The 24,924-nt window shown below is 42.8% G+C and overlaps 1 protein-coding gene across 2 annotated transcripts in view; it reads left to right on the top strand.

Moving 5' to 3' along the window:
• Positions 1–24,013, top strand: part of ESPN (espin) — a 110,601-nt gene extending 86,588 nt beyond the window's left edge. For both annotated transcript variants that reach the window (XM_033922928.1, XM_033922927.1), the window contains 6 exons: positions 212–401; positions 1,527–1,672; positions 5,037–5,312; positions 22,327–22,406; positions 22,515–22,526; positions 23,437–24,013. In XM_033922928.1, the coding sequence (XP_033778819.1) occupies positions 212–401; positions 1,527–1,672; positions 5,037–5,312; positions 22,327–22,406; positions 22,515–22,526; positions 23,437–23,584 (852 nt within the window). In that variant the 3' untranslated portion in view covers positions 23,585–24,013. The remainder of the gene's footprint in view (positions 1–211; positions 402–1,526; positions 1,673–5,036; positions 5,313–22,326; positions 22,407–22,514; positions 22,527–23,436) is intronic.
• Positions 24,014–24,924: the final 911 nt, after the last annotated feature.

Below are 24,924 nucleotides of genomic sequence, written 5' to 3'. Positions count from 1 at the left end.
CAGTCAAAAAAATGTCTTTTAAACAATGTTTTTAACCGAGTTTCAAGGCGCTTACTGGGGTCTAAAAAAATTGGCGCCAGAATCGGTGCCAATATTGGCGCTTAACATTAGGCAGACTTTGAAGAATCGGGGCCTTTGTGGCCGAAAATAAATAGATGCTGGTGACCACATAACGTTCTTTAAAAATTGTCCCCTTTTATTTCTTTTGTAGGGTTCCCTTCTGTCAGGCGAGACTACACACAATGGCAGCACAACCAAGAGCAAGTCTGCTGGAGATCTTCCCCCTCCCCCACCACCTCCCCCACTCCCCGAGACCATGTGCCCACCTCCTCCACCACCACTGCCACCTGTAGCCCCAGTGTCCGGCAGCCACCAGCGGCGCTCATCCAATTCCACCGGAAGTAAGTGCCAGATTTTAAGTTTGGGCTATCTAGACTGTCTGACCATGTTGTATATAACAGGTAACTCTTCTAACCTTGAAAACGAATGGAAAACTAAGATGAAAATGTTATAATGCCTTTGTATCACTCCATGATGTGGCCTCACCTCGAATACTGTGTGTAATTCTGGTCCCCGCATCTCATAAAAGGTATAGTGGAATTAGCAAAGGCACGAGAAGAGTAACAAAAATGATAAAGGGGATGGGAGGACTTTCCTATGAGGAAAGGCTAAAGCATCTAAGGCTCTTCAGCTTGGAGAAAAGATGGCTTAGGGGAGATACGATAAGAGGTCTATACAATACTGAGTGAAGTGGAAAGGATAGATGTGAAACAAACTGGAGAAAATATTTCTTCATACAGCGTGTAATTAAACTCTGGAATTTGTTGCCGGAGAATATGATGAAATCAGCTTAGCGGGGTTTAAACAAGGTTTGGATAGTTTGGATAATTTCCTAAAAGAAAAGTTCATTAGCAATTATTAAGATGGACTTTGGAAAATCCATTGCTTATTCCTAGGATACGCAGTATAAAATCTGTTTTACTCTTTGGGATCTTGCCAGGTACTTATGACTTGGGTTGGCCACTGTTCGGTCTATCCCACTATAGCAACTTATATTCTTATGAAATAAGTCATTAGTAATATATACTGTGTTTTAAAATATATATATATAGCCAGTTAAAACTAGCAAATCAATTATTTCTAAAATGATGGATAGAAATCATACATATTCATTTATATCTGTAAAACAATCAATATGGGACATATAAATATCTGAAGCAACTTTTGACAAGTCTATATATTTATTTTTAAGAACTGTTATTATGCCAAATACGAGGCCGAATCAAAAATGAAAGGCAATTGTTAAATTATGCGATAACCGGAGCAGAGCTAGCAATATGCAATATATGGACTTGTACGTTGCCTGTTGGGTCCCCCCTCCCACTACCCTGCCAACGTGTCAAGCCTATTGACTTGCTGCATAGAAGACGCAAATCCTTTTAGTTCTTGGTAAGCCAAGGCCTCTTGCTGAACCTCGTACGATATTTTGATCACTATGTATTTTTGTCTGTGTTTTTCATTTTCAGGCACCAAATCGTTCAACATGATGTCCCCCACAGGTGACAACTCGGAGCTACTGGCAGAGATAAAAGCTGGGAAGAGCTTAAAACCAACCCCACATAGCAAAGGCCTCACCACTGTCTTTTCGGGCAGCGGGCAGTCAGGAACAAATGTAGGTCTATTCTTGTACTGTATCCTTCGCAGCTAGGACTCTGCAGCAACAGTTCTACCTACTGTAAATCCTTCAAAATACCAGGTTGACGGTTTAGTACTTTTGCTGATATTTAATCCAGCCACCTGTCCACGGGCACCATAATTTCTATAAAAGATAATCAATCGGGTTCAGACTTGGTGGGATGGGGGTGGAGCAAGATCTTGGCACCTACCAAAATGAAAATCACCTGAATCCAGCAGGGGCAGTGGCGTAGTAAGAGGGGGTGGGATCACCCCGGGTGCGCCTTCTTGCTGGGCCGCCACCTCTCCTCCTCTCCACCCCTCTCCCGCTCCTTCCTGCTGTGCGAGCGCCTTACCTTCCCACCCCTCGTACCACTAGCTCTTCACCGGCACGGGCAGCATCTCCAACCTGCTATTCGTGCCAGCCTCGGCTCTCCCTCTTATGTCACTTCTTGGTTGCAGGACTAGGAAGTAATGTTAGAGGGAGAGCCGAGGCTGGCTTAAGCAGCAAGTTGGAGATACTACTTGCGCCAGGGAATTTAAAGAGGTATGTGGGAAGAGAAGGAGCAAGGGTGGAGAAGAGGGGGTGGGGGGGCACCACCGTCCCATGTGCCTCCTACCGTCGCTAGGCCACACAGGGGTGATGTGATTTTCAACAGTCAAAGGGGTTGATAGTCAAAGTGATTTGACCACCAGAAAGAGCTCCTGGTTGGTTAAATTACTGGTTCAGGGCAAACCGCTCATTTTCAGTGGCGCTTAACCAGTTTGTGCCACTAAAAATGACCAGTTAGTGCCTAACTCAAAACTGGCTGCCTTGGGGACATTTTGGAGGCCACAGTCAGTACTTGGCTGGTTTATTGTCGATATTCAACTCTTAGGCCCTCTTTTACTAAGCCGTGGAAGAACATCAAGAAAGGGGACAAATCCTTCTTCGGATACATTAGCGACAGGAAAAAGAACACAAACGGGATAGTACGCCTTAGAACGCCAGATGGGAATTATGTGGAAACTGACTCCGATAAAGCCAAACTACTGAATGATTACTTCTGTTCAGTCTTTACCTGCGAGGCACCAGGGCACGGGCCTCGGCTGGATGCAAAGCAAAGCATGGATGACCCATTTCAGAAGTTTGAGTTCACACCAGCTGATGTTTACAAAGAACTGTCAAGACTCAAGGTGAACAAAGCCATGGGACCGGACAATCTGCACCCAAGAGTGCTCAGAGAGCTATGCGATGTTTTGGCGAAACCGTTAGCCATGCTCTTCAATCTCTCCCTAAGTACGGGGAGAGTCCCCCTGGACTGGAAAACTGCCAATGTTGTTCCTCTGCACAAAAAGGGTTGCAGAGCGGAGGCTGCGAATTACAGACCAGTAAGTCTTACATCAATAGTGTGTAAACTCATGGAAACTCTACTTAAAGGGAAATTAGACACGATATTGGATGAGGGGAATCTGAGGGATCCCTGTCAACATGGATTCACTAGGGGCAGGTCATGCCAATCCAATCTTATCAGCTTCTTTGACTGGGTGACAGGAAAGCTAGACTCGGGAGAGTCTCTGGACATAGTGTACTTAGATTTCAGTAAAGCGTTTGACAGTGTCCCACACCGTAGACTATTAAACAAGATGAAATCGATGGGGTTAGGTGAGAAACTAACGGCAAGGGTCAATGATTGGCTGAGTGGAAGACTTCAGAGGGTGGTGGTCAATGGCACCCTCTCTAAGACATTGGAGGTGACTAGCGGAGTGCCGCAGGGCTCAGTCCTGGGACCATCCCTTTTTAACATATTCATAAGGGACTTGACCCGAGGGCTTCAGGGAAAAGTAGCGCTGTTTGCCGACGACGCCAAACTGTGCAATATAGTAGGTGAAAGCGATCTCACGGATGGTATGGCGCAGGATCTGATCAAGTTGGAAAACTGGTCCTCGACATGGCAGCTGGGCTTCAACGCAAAGAAGTGTAAGGTGATGCATCTCGGCAGCAGAAATCCATGCAGAACATACACCTTGAATGGAGAAACACTAGCTACGACCTCAGAAGAACGGGACTTGGGAGTAATCATCAGTGCAGACATGAAGGCTGCCAAACAAGTAGAGAAGGCCTCATCCAAGGCAAGGCGGATGATGGGATGTCTCAATAGAAGCTTCGTCAGCTGTAAACCTGAAGTCATAATGCCACTGTACAGAACCATGGTGAGACCTCATCTGGAGTACTGTGTGCAATTCTGGAGGCCACATTACCATAAAGATGTACTTCGAGCTGAGTCGGTCCAGCGAATGGCCACTAGGATGGTCTCCGGACTCAAGGGTCTCTCATACGAGGAAAGACTGGGCAAGTTGCAGCTCTATACTCTAGAGGAACGCAGGGAAAGGGGTGACATGATTGAGACATTTAAGTACGTCACAGGTCGTGTCGAGGTGGAAAACGACATATTCTTTCCTAAGGGACCTTCAGTCACAAGGGGGCACCCGCACAAACTCAGAGGAGGGAGATTTGGTGGTGACACCAGGAAGTATTTCTTTACAGAAAGGGTGGTGGATCACTGGAACAAACTACCGGTGCAGGTGATCAAGGCCACTAGCGTGCTCGACTTTAAGAATAAATGGGACATCCAGTGGGATCTTTACGTGGGTCGAGCAGCACTCTGACTTAATGGGGTGGGACAGTGGAGTGGGCAGACTTGATGGGCTATAGCCCTTTTCTGCCGTCATCTTTCTATGTTTCTATTAAATGCTCTGGCACTGCTCTGACGCTCATAGGAATTCTCTAAGCGTTGGAGCATTTAGCGCTCTGAGACGTGGTAGAAACCTCTATTGCAGCTTAGGTAAAGGAGAGGGGGGTGGGGGTTACCAGTTATTAAAGTCAGTCCTATTTTTGAGATGCCCAATAGCTGGTTAAGTGCTGAATATTGCACTTAATTGATTATGGTGTAGCCAGCTTCATAAACCTGGAAATTCAATGCTAGAGCCTGGACATGGCCAAGCATTGAATTTCCAGGCAAAATGTGGCCTGTACTGCTTTTCTCAGCTGGCCTAAAGATAGAAACCTCATAATTCATATTTTTATCACACAAGGAGGCGTGGCCCATTACCTGATGTAAAGCCAGTAGGTGGAGCTAGTTGCTATATTGACCCTCAACAACCTCTTAGAAACCAAGGAGGTTTAATTGACAGAAGAATGCACCAATCAGAGTGTTTTGAGAGTATCAAGATGGCAGCAGTGTGGCTTTAGGGTTGTCACACAGTGCCATCTGCTGTTAATTAAGCCTCCATGGTGACACACTTTAACGATGCTAAATTTGGAAGTGACTGCTCCACATGGTCTAGTGTTTCTAATTTCATGTTCTTTTCCTGCCATTCAGACAGAGAATCCATCTGCAGTCCCACTCTCGGCTACCTTAACAACCAATCCCGAGACATCAAACCCAATCCTAAACTCAAGAGCTGCAGCTTTCCCGGAGCCAGTTCTAAATGGCAATGCAGTATCTCCAGGCCAAAGCCAGGCAAAACAAATGGACATTGAAGCACTGATACCAACACACGATGAGCAGGGTCGATCCATCCCAGAATGGAAGCGACAAGTAATGGTGCGGAAGCTGCAGCTGAAAATTCAAGAAGAGGAAGACCAAAAGCGCAAGGTAAGAGAGAATTATTGGATGACTGTGTGGAGTTTTCTTTCTGAATTGGTGTGATGTGGTTTTTTTTTATCTGGGCTTCCAAATTAGAAACACATTAAAAGTTTGCTAGGACTTAACATGCCCTGTTAGGATTGGCTTATTCTGAGCCATAATCACCCCACTCCAAAAGAAAAAGCTTCTATTCCATCTCAGCTAAAAACTGAAAGATAGTGGTTAGGAGTGGATTTAATTTTTTTTATTTTTTTGTTAAAGGAGGATACAGCAATCATTGAAAGTTTAGTTGTTCAATAAGTGTTTTTGCAATGTTAATTTCTATAAAAGCCCACAAAAAAACAGACAAATAACATTGACCAGGTGAAAGGTAATAATAAAATTAATGCTTTATATTTGCGCTGTATCTAATAAGCTGAATTGAACTAATAGGGATGACAGAAAGGAGCCGAGAACCGAAAACTCAAATAGTTTAAATCTGAGAAAGACAGAGGAGTGGGCATTTGTGAGCATAAGAACATAAGCAATGCCTCTGCTGGGTCAGACCTGAGGTCCATCTTGCCCAGCAGTCCGCTCACGCGGCGGCCCAACAGGTCCAGGACCTGAGTAGTAATCCTCTATTTATACCCTTCTATTCCCTTTTCCAGCAGGAAAATGTCCAATCCTCTCTTAAATCCCAGTACTGTATTCTGCCCTATAACGTCCTCCGGAAGCGCATTCCAAGTGTCCACCACACGTTGGGTAAAGAAGAACTTCCTGGCATTCGTATTGAATCTGTCCCCTATCAACTTTTCCGAGTGCCCTCTTGTTCTTTTATTTTTTGAAAGTTTGAAGAATCTGTCCCTCTCTACTCTCTCTATGCCCCTCATGATCTTATAAGTCTCTATCATATCCCCTCTAAGTCTCCTCTTCTCCAGGGAAAAGAGACCCAGTTTCTCCAATCTCTCAGCGTATGAAAGGTTTTCCATCCCTTTTATCAAACGTGTCGCTCTCCTCTGAACCCTCTCGGGTAACGCCATATCCTTCTTAAGGTATGGCGACCAAAACTGGACACAGTATTCCAGGTGTGGGCGCATAGAGGAAACAAAGGATACAGGGGGAGCTGAAACCTTGAGGGTACAGCTTGCTGGTGAGACCTTTCCAGTTTGTAGATACCAAGGGATGGAATTCAAAAGAGAAGGAGCAGGTGAAATCCAAACAGAGAGGTAGAATGGTCAATAAATTCAGTTGGAAAACCTTAAAAGAAATACTTCCTGGTGTCGCCATGAAATTTCCCGCCCCTGAGTTTCAGCGGATGCCCTCTTGTGGCTGAGGTTCCTTTAAGAAAGAAAATATCATCTTCCACCTCTACACGACCAGTGATATACTTAAATGTCTCGATCATGTCCCCCCTCTCCCTGCGTTCTTCGAGAGAGTATAGCCGCAATCTGTTCAGCCTTTCCTCGTACGTGAGATCCTTGAGCCCCAAGACCATCCAGGTGGCCATTCTCTGAACCCTTTGCCATATACTCTAAACACCGGTTAACCTATCAAAATATGAGTGCTCTGTGCCCAGCCTTCTGCATTGGAGTCACAAAGAGATTATGAAGGGACCATCATTGCGCTCATGAGTCCCTGAATTTATTTAATTCTGATGATAATCAAATAAGACTAACCCGAAAAGAATTGGCCCCAGGAATCCACAGAGAAAGAAGTCCAAGGAAAACCAAGGAAACACTTTGGGATGATGATGATCCTGAAATGGACTTTAATGAAGGAATCAAAGTTCCAAATATACAGTAAAATAATCCACATAAAAAAATAATCCACATGAAAAGTAAAAATCCACATACAGATCATTAGGACCTAGTCCGCTAGTGGCGCAGGACCCAACACGGTCCGCGTTTCGACAAGATGTCTTCTTCAGGGGTCCCTTATAGTCCTATGATGAAGAATACGTGGAAAAAAACTGCTATGTGGAGAGACGAACACTGCTTGAACTCAAGGCAATAAAAATAAGAGCCACTATGCCTTCTTCCTGCTTACATCTTGTCTTAAAATACTAGACACCGGCGCTTATCTTTAGTTGGTTTTGGCTCAAAAAGAATGTTTCCATGTGACTCCACAGGATTCCACCACCTTGATCGTGCTGTGATAGGTGTTCACGATTCTGTCTTCTCTGCTCAGTCCTGAGTTTTGCCGCTAAGGCTTCTTCAGGAGGAGTGACTGCTTAAATTTAGACGAGATGCGCTCACGCAGGGTAATCTCCCTGCACTAACAGCTGAAACTGGCTCGTCTAAATTTAAGCAATCACTCCTCCTGAAGAAGCCTTAGCGGCGAAACTCAGGAGACACAATAGCGATCACATATCACAGCACGATCAAGGTGGTGGAATCCAGCGCCAGGTTCTTATTAGGCCATGCTATGATGATGAAGCTTGGTTACATTGGTGAATTTGAGATTATCGATGACCACAGAGCTGGAAAAATAGTCGTAAATCTCACAGGCAGACTGAACAAGTGCGGTGTTAATCAGCCCCAGATTTGATGATCAAGTCAAAGATCTAGAAAAGTGGCAAAGCAACCCGTTGCCATCAAGTCAGTTTGGGTATATTGCGCTAACCACTTTAGCTGGCATCATGGACCACGAAGAAGCCAGGCGAAAACACACAGGAGGCAAAATCCTGGGATTCTTTTTTTTTTTTTGGTCTATTTGAAATTTTATTAGCCTGCCTGTTTTACATGTTTAGAAAAATACAGAAAATCAATAACTTTACCTAAAGATCCATATAAAAGCCTTTAGTAGTCTCCTCAGAATCTGTGGCACACGCTTTTGAGATATGAAAATGCTAACATTCAGAAATGCTTCTAAGATAGAAATCTCAGTCAGACTTGTAGGTCGAGTTAAACTAGAACAGGAGATCAGACCACAAAGACTAGCCAGTTTCAGGCTGATCTAGGTAATTTTGCACCAGCCTTTATCTTGTGGGTTTTGCATGGGTGTGAGCTCCCTGTTTTGGCATGGATAACTTTACCATTTTAAAGTTCATTTAAACTGCAGTATTTAGCATGTCCTAATTAACAGAATCAGAAGTCCATATGGTCCCATCAGGTCAGGAAAACAGCATTTTTTTTTTTTTTTTGGCTAGACCGAAACATCTCAGATACTTGCACATTTTCATGCAAGATGTATGGGACGTTGGGACCGGCGTTTGCAGCTGTTTCCAGATAAAGATTTTTCATGAACTTGTTCCAGTCAACAATATTAAAATAGTCCTAGAAAGTGGGTGGGGGGGGGGGAAACAAACCCCCTCTTGCGCATTGATGGGAACGGATACTGCAAGTTTAAATGTTTTACATGGTACTCTAGTGGTGTAATGAGTGCTATTTTCGCTGTCGCCTTTGCTGTGATCATCTTCTGTGCCAAAATTAATGCTGAACAATGAATCAATGGGCTGCAGAAAACAACCTCCTCCAATTAAGGTATGTTGTCATCTTCGTACACCCTTTTGCGACGTATAAAGTGTCCTGGTAGCCACAAAGAAGTGTGCTCGTCTTTTTTCCAATTAGCATTCTTAGATTGTCATTATCATTACACCACTAAATACATGTAAAAATAGAGAGTGTGCAAAGAAAGGAAAACTTTGGCTATATACCCTGAGGGACATGTTTTCCCTCTGTTTTTTTTCCCCTACCTTAGTTTGAAACCGGTAGTTGCTATCGCCATGAAGGCTGGAGATACTCTCATGTGCACAATGCAATTCTGGGGCCCTTTGGGGAGCTCATGACCGAGGATGATGTAATTCGGATCGAAAAACAAATCGAGAACCTCCAGGTGATGCACAAAGTGCAGAAAGTAGAGACCCAGCTGGAACAGCTGGAACATGAGCTTCAACAGCTTCTTCCAGTATCAACCGCATTGGCACAGGAGCCTTTCACTGTAAATCCAAAACAAATGCAAGGCAGAGCTGACGACCTCCCAGCCTGGTGCAGCAAGATCTCAACTTTGCTGAAAAGCATGGCAATCCTTTTGGCCACACTTGGTGGAAAGGAGGTAGATCTAATAGACTTCATGAATTCTGATCCATCAGAAACCCTGCAGAATGTTAAGAATGTGCCTGTATCTCCTATGAAAGATGGCTCTACCAACATAGGTAGGTCTCAGTCCTTTAGTTCCACCAGAGAGGATGTTGAAAAGGAGATTAAACAGTATGGTGTGTCTGTTAAAAATCTGAAAGCCAACTATGAATTGAACACAAAGCACCACTTTTTTGACTCTTCATCCAACAGGGTATACAAAAGGAAAAGATCATTGCCAGTTGGTACCACGCCATACAGTTACGGAAGAGAACCAATCTTGGAGGAAGATTATGTAGCTAGTCCTGATCAATACGATGTACTAAATGAAGACGTAGGATCAAGTGTAGTGGAACCTCCAATTACGTTTTCACATGTCCCATTGACATACCATGATGCAGAACATTCCCTCATGGATTCATTTGGAGAAGTTTTGCTTAGCTCAGACCACTTGACCAGAAGTCTACCAGTCCAGACAGAACTTAGTTGTGTTCAAGACTATATAGATATGAGGAAAGAGAGAATAGTTTTCCTTTTTCTCGACCACTGGAAAAAATGGACTTTTACGGAATCTGTGAAGCAGAATCATTCGAAGAGAAAAATGGAGGCTGGAAAAGTAAATGTCGATTTTGTAAATGAACAAAAGTATGACAGTGAAGACCTCAATGTAGAAATTGGGAAAGGACCAAGTGAGGATGACAGACTTTTATATTTTATGAAGCAAAGACAAGTAGTTGGAAAATTGATTGGCCATTGGAGAAGTATAATCAGTCAAGTCCCATCTAGGCAGCTACGACGTTTAAGCCGAACCAACATGCTTTACTGGCCAGAACACTTCCTTCCTCATATCAATGGCACACCAGTTGAATACGCAAGTTTGACACTGGACCTCTTTATGTTGGGCTACTTTCAGTTATTAGAAATGAACATGTCTCGTGAAGAAAGGAAGTTTCGGCATATTTTGTGCTATGAAATGTTTGATAGACTGGGCAGTCACAGCTGGGAATTAATTCGGAAATTTCACAAAGTGGTGATGGAAGAAATTGAGTCTGGAAAGCGAGATTGGGTTGACGGCTTTGAAGATCTCAAAGAGCAGTTTTTTGGAGATCACATGGCAAGCAATCAAATTACTTCAGAGGAACACGAGGAGCCCGAAAAGACCGATCTACCACAACTCTACCATCAAGAATCTTCAGCAAGCATGACCAGCAACGTCCAAAGAAATGATGGTGCACAAGACGAACTGCCACCAATCCCAAAAAGTAGAAAGGATTCAATACAGCTCATTTCTGAACTTGGAGAATTTAGTAATGATGATATATGTCGTTACATAGACCGCAGTTTTTCATTTTGGAAGGAAAAAGAAGCAGAACTTTTTGACATTTGAGGATGTTTTTAATGTTGTGTCTCATCATGAAAAGGGATACTGGCAAGCATTTCTTTCAAGCTTTGTGGTAAGGAGGGAGCAATGTTCCTTGACATGCATGGTATCAACCAGATAGGTGGCAAGGAATGCTAAGTTGCAGATTGCTAAGGAGAGATTTGAGTAGTAAATAAACGGTATGTGTAAAGAAAAGATATAAATGTTCAGAGGGCACTTATCAAAATGAATAGAAAACCATACCGCACATTGATGTGACCTGGCTAAAGAAACAAAAGAGCCTCATTTTAAATTACAATATAATTAACAAAGACTTATAGAAACGGACAGTGGATTTAGACCACCAAGAGCATCTCGACTGACTATGAGACCCTCATTCTAAGGTCAACGTAGCCTGTAGGTTATTTGATGACAAACTTGTGTGGACAAACAGCTTTAAGAGAAGGGGAAAATGCTTGAGTACCTGATCAACTGTTCTGAGCTCCCCTTGGAGAACAGTATAGAAAATCGAATAAATTAAAGCAGAAAAATACAATATGCAAAAGAAAAGAGAGGAAGCCATTAAGATTTTGGCATCACAACTGAGGTATATTTAGGGAGACCAATTAGTACCATGTCCTGGAGAATAATTTGAGCCAGTCATGGTTTTGCCACATTGCATACATGGAGGTGTAATCGTCCTTTATTTAGGGAATATGAGACTAATATGCTACTTATTCAACTGGATAAAATCAGAACTCATCTAACTTGTCTCCTGGACATGGTGCTATTTGACCATCCTAGGTCTATGGTTGTTCCTACAGCAGACACTACTACTACTTATTTTAAAAGTGCTATCAGGCATCTACTATGCTATATAGATACATACATAAAGGAGAGAGTCCTGCTCCATAGAGCTTATAGTCCTGCCAAGGTAAAATGTACATGACAGCAAGAGATTCAATGAGAATGTGTCATGAGAAAGCGGTCAAAATGTAAAAGCAATCTCGAAGAGGTGAGCCTTTAGTCTGGATTTGAATTTGGCTAGAGATGGGAGTATGATGCATTGTCTAGGCAGAGCAAGATTGAATGAGCAAAGAAGGGGTTAACATTGGAAGAAAAGTACACATTTATGAGTGACTCACAAGGAGAGTGAGGACAGCATGCATTCTTTAGGGTAGGGTTCTCAAAGTCCCTCCTTGAGGGCCGCAATCCAGTCGGGTTTTCAGGATTTCCCCAATAATTATGCATGAGATCTATGTGCATGCACTGCTTTCAATGCAAATTCATTGGGGAAATCCTGAAAACCTGACTGGATTGCGGCCCTCAAGGAGGGACTTTGAGATCCCTGCTTTAGTGTAATGTTTCAACAGATTTACATAGACATATGGAGGGTAATTCTATAGAAAGGTACCTACATCTAGGCCTCTACAACCAGGACATTTTTGAGGTGTTACTCAGGGGTACTGAGAACCAGCACCTTTTCCATTGCTTGTTAAAAATGGCCCATGGCCGCCAAGTATTAATAAAAGAGCTCAGGTTTGGCACACTTAGTGCTACTTTTTCATGTATTTTGTGGCTGGTTGCAGGGGTCTTGGCTACTGTGGGGTGGGTTGCTCAGTGATCACCTCACTCAAGAATGCACTGCCTATAACACACCTACTAGGAGCTTATTCTAAAAAGAAAAGTAGGCACCCATTTTTCTGTATAGAATACACTAGGATTAAGGCACAATCGCTTATATTAGCCATAGAGTTGGTGTTCACGATCACACCTAAATCATGAAAAAGTGCAACATCTACATGGGTAAATATGCACCACTGCTCAGATAGGAACCAACAAAATATAATACGAGGGGCTGCTGAAAAATTCTATGCACAACCAAGAGAACGATGTGGAGCCATGAAACTTACAACTTATTCCACACTTTTCTTGACACTTTTCGTTTCAGTGAGGCAAATGCATCTAGTAAATGGCCTCAAGTGTCGGGAAACCAAGCTATTGTGACATCACCTTTAAGGTTGGCTCTTCGGCATTGGTGGAATGAGGCATTATGACATCACAATACAAGGGGCCACTGAAGAGTTCTCAGCCCAACCAAGAGAATGATGTGGAGCCATGAAACTTACAAATTATTCCATACTTTTCTTGACGCTTTTCGTTTCAATGATATGAAATGAAAGTGTCCAGAAAAGTGTAGAATAACTGGTAAGTTTCATGGCTCCACATCATTCTATTTTTGGTTGGGCTGAGAACTTTTCAATGGCCCCTCATTCAAAACTAATAACTGTTGTAAGAAAGGAAAAAGTACCAGGATCGGTTCATCGATCCATACTGCAATCCAACAAAAAAATAGAGGTGGTGAAAAAGGCTTCGGACTAATATGGCATCCTTTAAGAAACAACAGTCCAGTTACTACTGTTGGCACAATTGGTGGCATGAAAAAAACGCCATATAGTCCAACTTGCAGTGTAGAAAGACGTCTGTCAGTGCTTCAAAAAGGTTGAAAAAACTTATCCTCTATAATAAAACCCTGCCGCTGTGATGTGTGCCTGTGTGCCGAATTCCATTTGAGGCGCGTGGGGCGGCTTGCGGCGCGTGTGGTTTGGAGCAAACACAGTGCATTCAGCGACAGTTTCTCTCAGCAACGACTGCAAGGTGTCCCATGCTGGTAAGAAGTGGAGGGGGAGAGGGACAGGGGGCTGCTTTGGGGGGAGGGGTGTGCTGGGGGCAGAGCAATCATGCTTTGCTCTGGGAGGGGGGGAACAGAAGGGGTCCACGGAGAGACAGGTAGGCATGGCGCAACAGAGAAATACAGGCAGGCAGCAGGCCAGGGCCAGACAGAGAGACAGACAGACGACAGGGGGCCAGGAATAGACACAGACAGAAAGAGCGACAGACAGGGGCTAGAGAGACAGACAGCGGCCAAGGAGAGAGAGACAGAGAAAAAAAGACAGACAGACAGACAGGGGCAGGGAGAGACACAGAAAGTCAGACAGACATATATTCTAGCACCCATTAATGTAACTGGCTTAAACACTAGTCTGGAATAAGACAGCAGGTCTACCAACTCAGACATTCAACAGCTGTCGATTATCCAACAAAGCCAGTTCTGAATTAGTGAATCTTCTGCCTTATTCCAGATAAGTTTTTAACCTTTATGAAGCATCTGTACTACAGGCTGACAGACGTCTTTCTACACTGCAAGTTGGACTGTATGAGGTTGGCGTTTTTTCATACCACTGATTGTGCTAATAGGTAGTGACTGGACTGTTATTTCTTAAGGGATGCCACATTAGTCTGAGGCGTTTTTTTTGTTGTTGTTGTTGTTGGATTGCAGTGTGGATCAATGATCTGACCCTGGTTGTTTTTCCTTTCTTACAACAGTTATTAGTTTTGCAAATATGCACCACTTCCATGTGAATGCAAATTACGTGCCATCGCCTGTAAATACCATGCTGGAATATTTTTTTTAAACACCGCCTAATTTATAGTACAAGCCTAGGTGGTTTATATAAAATATACAAATATATCGTGTAAAGGAAAGGAACTCCATAACATATAGGAAAAGCACATGGACGCCAAGAATCATATTTCATATAAAATACAGAAACCATAGTAGTCTGATTGAGATGTTAGTTGGATGTCAGCCCAGTCTGTCTTTTGATTGCGGCCCTTGCAGTCTCCCAAAGGCAAGGTTACAGAAAAGTGTCGTCTTAAAATGCATTAAATTATGTTCAGAATGAAGAGACAAAGGAAAATTATTCCAAATAAGGGGGAGGGGGGGCTAAGAAAAAGAAAGCTGTATTTCTTGTACTTTACTAATTTGCCCTCAAGGGCCTGGGAAGGACCAAGCTATGATTGTTTATAACATAAGGCCAGCCTTACTGGGTCAGACCAATGGTCCATATAGCCCAGTATCCCATCTTCAAGGTGGCTAATCCAGGTCACAAGTACCTGGCAAAAACCCAAATAGTAGCAACATTCCATACAGAATCGCAAAGAATAGCAAGATTTTGAGATACCAAAGAGTAACAAGATTCTAGAATCCCAAATAGTAGCAACATTCCATACAGAATCGCAAAGAATAGCAAGATTTTGAGATACCAAAGAGTAACAAGATTCTAGAATCCCAAATAGTAGCAACATTCCATACAGAATCGCAAAGAATAGCAAGATTTTGAGATACCAAAGAGTAACAAGATTCTAGAATCCCAAATAGTAGCAACATTCCATGCTACTGATTAATGGCTTCCCCCATGTCTGTCTCAAGAGCAAACTATGAACTTTTCCTCCAGGAAATTTTCCAAACCTTTCTTAAAACCATCTACGTTAACTGCTCTTACCATAACCTCTGGCAACATGTTCCCAGAACTTAACTATCCTGAGTGAAAATATATTTCCTTCTGTTGGTTTTAAAAAGTATTTCCCTGTAGCTTCATTGAGTGTCCCCTGGCCTTTGTAATTTTGGACGGAATAAAAAATTGATCCACTCGGGATTTTGTAGACTTCAATCCTATCTTCCCGTAGCCATCTCTCTTCTTAGCTGTGGAGCTCTAATCTCTTTAGTCTTTCCTCATATGAGAGGAGTTCAATACCCTTCATCATTTTGGTCGCTCTTCTTTGAACCTTTTTTAATTCCGCTGTTTTGGTTTGGTTTTTTTAAGATACAGCAACCAGAATTGAACACAACGCTTGAGGTGAGGTCGCACCAAGGAGCATTACAGAGCATTATAACATTCTTAGACTTGTTTACCATCCCTTTTCTAACAATTCCTAACATCTTGATTGCTTTTTGGCCATTGTTAGCCGCCGTTAACCATTGTTACACATTGGGCGGAAGGTCTGTGATATGAAAGGCTAAATCGTCAGGAATGCCTGTATGTAATACTTTATGGGTTAATATATGTGATCACATTTGTGCAGTAATGATGGCATTCTAGTTATTTGAGTGTTCCTAGCATCTAAATCTAGGTGCCCTGAATAGAAAATTACCTTCTAAGTGATGAAATGATCTAATGAAGAAATTCAGGCTTTAATACCTTGGTTTAGGGTATATCATTACATGCATAGACGTGATATGTACCACACTACCTTCCATTTTATATTTATGAGCAACACCTTCTGTAAACCAGGTCTTTTGCTGTCTAATCCTCCAGTGGTATTTTTGAAGAGGTTGAAACTTTACTTCCTGTAATTAAATCAACATTTCTGTTGCAATACACATAGAAGCATGATCATAAGTAAGGACTATAGCGTTCTTCTAGTAGTCCATTTTTGACTTTCCATTGCAAGATACACGATCACAAGTAAGGGCCATAGTGTCCTTCTAGTCCATTGCAAGATACACGATCACAAGTAAGGGCCATAGTGTCCTTCTAGTCCATTGCAAGATACACGATCACAAGTAAGGGCCATAGCGTTCTTCTAGTCCATTGCAAGATACACGATCACAAGTAAGGGCCATAGTGTTCTTCTAGTCCATTGCAAGATACACGATCACAAGTAAGGGCCATAGCGTCCTTCTAGTCCATTGCAAGATACGCGATCACAAGTAAGGGCCATAGCGTCCTTCTAGTCCATTGCAAGATGCACGATCACACATAAGGGCCATAGTGTTCTTCTAGTCCATTGCAAGATACACGATCACAAGTAAGGGCCATAGCGTTCTTCTAGTCCATTTTTGACTTTCCACTGCAATATTGCAAAACCATTTGATCCAAATATAAGAATTATCAAATAGGACAACATACGAGTACTGTACAAGGTCCTGTTGTTATTCTAGAGACTCGGAAATTGAATAAGTATATCATTGCATAGAGATATAATAATTTAATTGAAGAGACTAATTTTTTGAGTTCAATATCCTCAAACTGGTAGGATAAAGACATTTTTAAAAGACAGAATTTTTTAACTTTAAAATCTTAGTAGGTTTTGTTTAGGTGCATAGATGGGATTTCTGTAGAAGAATAAGCAGTTGTTTAAACTCTTTGATATCTTAAGCCTTGCAGCTTGGTTTTGCTTTTTTTTTTCTTGTTGACAAATGAAAAATTGTTTTTTAAAAATTTTAAATTACTAGTCACCTTCTATATAAGAAAAATCTCAAAATGTTTTCCATCCTTGCTGTTTTGTTAACATTACAAACAAAGCTCTTGAAAAGTTGCTTTTCTGGCTTGGAATATTCTTAATAACATCTGTACTGATATCACTTATAGTTCATTGAGTGGATATTTCATGTACTTGTGAAAATGGAATCAATGGACACTAGAATAAACATATTTAGAAGCTCAATACAGTGGTATAGAAATGACTAAAGATGTTTTTAGTTTGTTTTGATTTATCTCATTCCTTTTTCAGTAGTTATTCAAGGCATTGTCTGATAAGCCCTCCAAAACTCACACACAACATACTATACCCAACTGTATACCTCCCCAATAGCCCTTATGCCTGCAGGTATCACCTATACATCAGTACAGTAGGTTTTGGGTGGGCTCACTCTTTCCACCACAAGTGTACTAGTTAGAGTGGGATAAGGGCCTGGATCCCCTTCTCTGCAGTCCATTGCACCGACCACCAGGCTACGCCAAAGACTTGCTTGCTGCTCTAATAGGACTGGCCATAACATCTGAAGCTGTCATACAGGTTGGTATGTACTGTTTCATTCATATCTTTGAGGGGTGGGAGGGGGGTCAGCAACCAGCTCAGCTGATGGGTGTTCCTGTGCCGTGATCAGACAAGGTAGTTGGTAGGTATGTCTACAAAACTTTCTTTTGTACGTTTTCCATGTGGACGTTTTTATTTTTGAAAATGGGCAAAAAGGTAGACGTCCAAAGGACCAAAACTTATACCTAGTTCATTTTCAAAAATTAAAGATAGACGTTTGTCAGCTTTGAAAATGAACATTTTTCCTACTGGGTTTGTGGACGTCTTGCACAAAATGTCCAACTTCAGACATAGGCACACTTTCGATTATGCCCTTCTACGTCAAGATACTTCATCCATTCAATTATCTTAATGGCGTTTTGTAAACTTCAGCGCTGGTACAGCTCCTTTAATTCCCAATGCTCATTATTGTCTTAATAAAGCGTTTCGACACCATGATCTTCCTCGGAAGAACTTCATCAAAAATTGCCAATATCCCAAAAATGCTAACGCTGTCAAAACTGGCAGTAATTGAATGTGTGAAGTATCTTGACTTAGTAGGTGACAGATGATTTAAGATTATATTTCAGGATGTGGATCTGAAATATCTGGGGCGTTATAAGAGATCTTATGATCTGATTGCTCAAATACATATAATGTCCCCTGCGTTGATAATAAGAAAGATAATTGCAATATTAGTCCATGGCCATTAATAGAAAATGGAAGATCAGCCATTTTACTTCTGCAATAAATATGGCCTTAGAGCAGGAGTATCAAAGTCTCTCCTCGAGGGCCACAATCCAGTCGGATTTTCAAGATTTCCCCAATGAATATGCATGAGATGTATTAGCATACAATGAAACAGTGCATGCAAATAGATCTCATGCATATTCATTGGGGAAATCCTGAAAACCCGACTGGATTGTGGCCCTCGAGGAGGGACTTTGACACCCCTGCCTTCGAGCATGGGAAAACCCCACGCAAGGGTACATTTTTACTGCAGCTTAGTAAAAGGATCCCAGAGTAAGAGCCACAATTGTGTTTGCTCAGTTGCAAATTAGACTAATTGACTTGAAATTAATATCTTTTGAAAGTGGAGCTGTGAGTTTGTAAGTTCGATTCCCACTGCAGCTCCTTGTGACTTTAAGCCAGTGGCGTAGTAGGGGGGAGGGAGACGGACTGTCCTGGGTGCCGTCTCGATGGGGGGCGCTGGCACCTCTCTGCCTCGCCACACCATACACTGTAGATCTTCACCAGCGTGAGTGACTTCTGCCCGTTGCTCGTGCTGGCCTGGCTTCCCCTTTGAATCGCTTCTGGGTTGCGGGACCAGGAAGTGACATCAGAGGGAAACTCAACACTGGCATGAGCAGCATGCTGGGGAAGCCACTCGTGCTGGCAAAGGTTTACAGAGGTACATTGGGGGGGGGGAAGGGAGAGCATCAGTGTGGAGTTGAGGGCAGGAAGGAGCGGGAGGGGGGATAGGAGGGCATGGAGGGGGGGGGGCAGTGCCACTGCCCTGGGAGCTTCCTACTCTTTCTAAGTCGCTGCTCCGTTCAAGTTCCTTAATACTTCATTACTTCCTTTGATTGTATAAACCACAGAAAAAAGCAGTATATCAAGTCCCCTTTACTCTTTATCTTTTACACTTCCAAATGAAAATCTAAAGTCTTGGTTTACAATTTGACGTTAATGCCACATGGTGAAGAGAGACTGATCCTAGCCTGGATAATGTCTTTGTGTTATACATTTTCTCTTTGTGCGTTTTTATGTATCCCATGTCCAGGTGTTATTGGAATCTGCTAAAGACAATTGGATTGCTGGAATATAAACTTAGGGCTCCTTTTAGTAAGCGTGCACTAGCTGAAAAATTACCACTTGCTTAAAAGGAGGCGGTAATGGCCAGTGCGTGCGGCATTTTAGCGCATGCTAAAACCGCTAGCTCACCTTTCTAAAAGGAGCCCTTAATCAATATAAATGCTCTGGCAAACTGCAAGCAAAAAATTAATACGCCTTTTATTATTCAGGCATCAAATTTCAGATTCCGAGTACCTAAGGACTCAGTCAGGGAAGCAAAGCTGTTGTTTCGCTCTGCAAAATCTGTGTAATGAAAACCAAATCTTCTCTTCTGGAAACTTTTGGAGTCGGGTAGATGGCTAACATCTGGCGGGATTGGGCCCTGTTGGACTTTTGGTGGTGTTTTGGACTTAACATCTGGTAGAACATCAGCTGCAAGGGGATGCTGCAAAGTTCTCAGCCCAACCCAAAGAGAATGATCTTGAAACAGTGTCGGAACAGATAATTTGGTTTCTGCAAATTGGCACTCAATGAAATAAAATACTTTTTTTCAGCTACATTGGCAAAATAACGCTCAAAATTTAGGATGTTGGACAGTTGGGCTGAGAACTTTTCAGCTCCCCCTCATATGGGTTTCATTGTTTTCTCCTGTGGTTAAAGATTTGGGATGGCTCCAGGAATATTTGACTGTGAACTGTGGAAATTTTATTTTCCTAGAATTGAGGCCAGAATGAGGTTTTTTTTTTTTTTCCTTTAGTTAGACTTGGAAATAGAGAATAACACGGTGACAAAATTCATCACCGTTCCCGTCCCTGCGGATAACCGTGGGAAATAATCCCATGTCATTTTCTAGTGTCTATTTCAACCTCAGTCCTTCTACACCAGCAATCTTCAAAGCAAAGCTTGTGGGTCAGTGGTTGTGGCCATTCATACTCTGATTCTTATGGGAGCCAAGGATAATGAAGTCATTGTGACATCACTGATGTGATTGGTTCTTAGGCACTGGTGGAATGAGGCATTATGACATCACAATATCTGCTCTGGAATGTTGCTGCTCAATCTCAGCATTCTTCAAAGCAAAGCTTGAGGGTCAGTGGTTGTGGCCATTCATACTCTGATTCTTCCCTCTCTCTTTAAAGAATGACATGAAGATAGTTTCCCGGGGTTATCCATGGGAACGGGAACGGTGATGAATTTTGTCATCGTGTCATTCTCTACTTGGAAACACAAATTATGACCTGGATTCTCCATTGTTATCCTTACTGATTGGTTGTTTTAATGTTATTTATGTATTGGAATAAAGTGGTTTATAAATTAATAAATATTAGTTGGCCATCCGCTCTGCTGTGGCCTAGTGGTTGCAGGTTAAAGCCCAGTGCTGCGCCTTGTGACCCTGGGCAAGTCACTAACACTCAATTGCCCCAAGAACATTAGTCAGATTGTGAGCCCACCAGGACAGGTAGGGAGAAATACTTGAGTACCTGAATGTAAACCACTTAGTCTATAAGGGGGAAATTCTATAACCAGCAACTAAACTTAGGCGTCAGTAGGAACCCTGCCGATGCCTAAGTAATTGGAAAACAGCAGTGTTGAAGTGCCTACCGACGCCTAAATCAAAGGCAGCCAAAATGGCCGCCGGAATCGCAGCTAGGTAGCCGCATTAGGCCATGGAATACCAAAATAAGTGTGCCCAATGCAAGAAGTGGTGTTAGGCAGGCTAAAGCGGCTACCCAGCCACGATTTGCGCCAAGATAGGCGGCTGAAATGTAGGCCTGGAAAACCTTGTCCTACATTTAAGCCGCCTATTGGTGGCACAAGGCTGCAGCAGCTGATTGCGGCAGGGGAATTTATCCCCAATCAGCTGATCCGGAAGAGCTCCCCAAAGTCCCTGATGCTTGGCTGATAGAGAAGGGGCGAATACCCCTGCCGTGATCAGCTGAGCCAGCTGCCATGGACAGAGAAAACCCCACTCCAACCAGCAGGAGGGATACCCATTGCTGCCAACCCCGTTGATCCCCAAACCCCTGACACTCTTGACACCTCCCCCCACATCCAATCGGCAGGAGGAATGTACACTCCCTCCTGCTATAGACCCGTCGATCCCCCCGACATTCCCCAATACCCCCCTGTGACATCCCCAAACCCCCCCCCATACCTTTAGGAGATGGCTGGCAAAAGGGATGCTCACTCCCTCCTGCTGGCAGGCCTTCCCCATCCTGGTGCATCCTGGGATGCACCGGGGAGGGACCTAAGCCCCTGATTGGCCCAGGCACCTAAGATGGGTGGGGCCTTGGACGCCTGGGCCACTCAGGGCCTTAGGCTCCCTTCCTGATGCATCCTGGGATACAATGGGAGGGACCTAAGACTCCCATTAGCTAATCCTCAAATTCTATAAATGGCATTCAAATGGCATGCTTTCCTGAAATCCACATGCAAAAAAATTAGATATTGAGCCTTAACAATCAATGTTTAGCTGTTAACAAGCAATTATCAATATTAATTAGATCTAATTTGGATTTGCATATGCAAAAGGGGCATGGACAGGTCTAGTGGTGTAGTAAGGGAAGCATAGTGTGTGGTAATTTCCTGCATGCGCTAAAAACACTAGTTCACCTTAGTAAAAGGAGCCCAAAGTCTGCCTTGGACTTGAATGTCCTGCTTATTTGTCTGAGGCTCGTTTTGATTAATTAATGGGAGAGTCCAGTTGCTCAGTACAGCGCTGTGTAACTTGAATGTTTGCCAAGTGAATGTGTGCTTATTGGTATTATTTTGCTGGCAAAATTACCTTTCTGATTTTTTTGCAAGTGTTTTTAATCAAATGTTTCTCATCTCGGATACAGGCAAATAATATTTTGTTAAAAACATCAGCAAATTGATTTTTTTCTATGAGTGGCTTTGACCTAATCTCAGCCATCTCGTTAGGAGAGTCATGTTTAAAAGATCTGTATTTACTAAAGTTCAATAGAAAAGCAGGAGTTTTAAGGAAAAATATTTTAGATACTAGTTGGTGTGGTTGCGTCTCTGTTTTTCACAAATTTACTAAGAGCAAAACCTTTTCACCCTATCAAAGTGGCATATTTTCTCCACCCATCTTTCTGGGTCCACCAATGTAACGTGGCTCTGAATTGGCAGGCGTCTTTTAACCCCTGGCACCTGCGTTCCTATTTTGCAGGAACAGGAAGAAGAAGTTCGTCTGTCTAGTCTGCCAGCTTGGCGGCGAGAAATCCTGAGAAAGAAAATGGAGGAAGAAAGGTAGACAAGACAATGGCTAGATTTGGCAATAAAATGTCTTACCTGGTCACAATGAAATGTAATATAATTATTTTTTCTTCTTTTTTTTTCTTCTCATCGTAATTACAGAGAGCAAAACCGGTGAGTAATACAACTATAAAAATGGTTTCCAAATTCTGTTGCAGGATGATCCATAACAGAATAGTTAAGAACATTCTCTCATTCTGGAATTGATGCAGTTTTCATGGTATCCTTTATTTATTTAAAAAAAAAACAAAAAAACCCCAAAACTTATATTCCGCTTATACCTAAGCAGATTACATAACAAAACAAACATAATCATAAGATAAAAACACCAAAAAAATTATAAAATGCAATAAAATAAAACAATATACAGTTAACAGTTCCATTCTTTCAGTCACTGCTTCTTAACCACTAAAAAAGCTTCTATAACAAGGATGTGTTTAATAATTTTTTAAAACTTGGTAGTTGTATTTATTGGCCAGCACTGTGGGACCCTTTAACTAAAGAATTTTAAGCCTACCCTGACACCCCCCCCCCCTCCTCAAATCCCAACATCCCACTCCAGCACTCCTAAGCCCACCCGGCACCCGCCTTGTTCATTAGGGCAAATGCGTTTCTGCATAGGATGCCGGTCTGCAATTCTCAGCCACTTCTTAAGCAGCCATTGAGAGCAGTGGCCTATTTAGAATCAGGCTCCAAGTCTCTATGCTGACCATTCAGTAGCAACCTGGAAAAAAAAATTCCTTATGGGACTAGGCAGACTCTGGTATGTTCACAGGTCCTGTGGGTGAACCAGTGTTTTGCACAGGATTCCATGGTAAGAGGCCAATTAGTGCAAAAATACCGAATTTTTCTACAAGTTGCTGCCATGAGTCCAACACAGAAATTTGGAGGTATGAAGGAATTTCCTAAGATCAGAGGGTTGGGGGGTAGGAGAAAAATGAAACCCTCCCCCTCCAAATGCCCCTGGGCACCTTCAATTTTAATCTGGCTCAATTTAAACGTGTTTCACTTGTTTGTTTTATAGAAAAGAACAAGAGAAATTAAAAAGCGAAGAGGAGAAGAGAGAAAAGGAGCAGTCGGAAAAATTACGAGTTCTGGGTTACGACGAAACAAAGCTAGCACCATGGCAGAGGCAAATCATTCTAAAGAAAGGCGACATAGGAAAGAATTAAAGGCGTCGTCGTCCTGTCTGCTCCTGATGTGTCTTTCAGTTCCTTTGCTTTGCCTTCAGAGGGAGCTGTTCGGTGAAGGGGGTGTAGGGGAAGTTTCCGAGTGCACGCGGTGAGCGCTTGACCAGTCTGGTTTTTAGGATATCCGTCGTCAGAGTGGCAGGAGATGCATTATTGCATACATTGAAGGCTGTGTATGCAAATATATCTCCTGCATCTTCGTGAAGGACGTCTTGAAAACTAGACCGGCCAAGTGTGCCCCAAGGTCACAGGTTAGAACCGCTGTCGTAAGGGAGCTATTTCTGGCTACGTATGATTAATTCTTTCTTAATAACTTGCTTCCAATAATTCAGTAGCAAAATGGGTGTCAGGTCAAAAGCGCGCCGGGACAAAGGAGCGCGCAGACAATTGAGCGCAGCGCGGAGGTGCGCGCCAAAGAAAATTACAGTTTTTACGGCTCTGATGGGGGGGGCGTGGGGGAGAACCCCCCCACTTTACTTAATAGAGATCGCGCCGCGTTGTGGGAGCGTTGTGGGGGGGGTTGTAACCCTCCACATTTTACTGAAAACTTAACTTTTTCCCTGTTTTTAGGGAAAAAGTTAAGTTTACAGTAAAATGTGGAGGGTTACAACCCCCCAAACCCCCACAACGCTGGCGCAATATCTATTAAGTAAACTGGGGGGGCTCCCCAACAAAAACCCCCATCGGAGCCCCTAAAAACTGTAATTTTCTTCGGCGCGCGCCTCCGTCTTGCGCTCAGTTGTTGGCGCGCGCCTTTGTCTTTCGCCGAGTTGTCTATGAACCGCAAGATGCCATTGAAAACTTCTTTACTGGATCGATCTGGATTATTACTTGCTTTAAGCCTACCTCCTTTCATCATATACATTTCTCCCTCTGTATTCGCGGGCGGACCATAGACGCGAAAACGGAAAAACCGAGACTAACTTTTTTTTTAATGTTATTCACGGTTTTTAGAAAAAGCATTCCATTTTTATTATTGGAATCTTCTACAGAGATTTCTGGGCAGGCATGCTGGGAAGCAGCGTTTTTCTCATTGCGTACTGGGAAGCATGGAAGCAGCGAATTTGTGGGCGAAAGCATGGTATCGGCGATTTTCAGAGTGAATGGTAAGCGATACACTTTTTTATCGGTACAGTAAAAGGAAAAAAAAAACTTTAATGATGATGTAATTTTGGGGGGCAGAGTCAGCTTCCGAAAAATCGCGAACCCGCAGATATGGAAACCGCGGATACGGAGGGAGAAGTGTAATGAAAATGTTATTGTAGTGTCCAGGGCCAGCTCTAGACCTGAACATTGGTACCCGTTTGAAGCCTATTCTACAA

The sequence above is a fragment of the Geotrypetes seraphini genome, chromosome 15 (assembly GCF_902459505.1).
Source record: "Geotrypetes seraphini chromosome 15, aGeoSer1.1, whole genome shotgun sequence".
NCBI lineage: Eukaryota > Metazoa > Chordata > Amphibia > Gymnophiona > Dermophiidae > Geotrypetes > Geotrypetes seraphini.
Note: the sequence above shows the minus strand (reverse complement) of the source record. Positions and strands in the feature narration are given on the sequence as shown.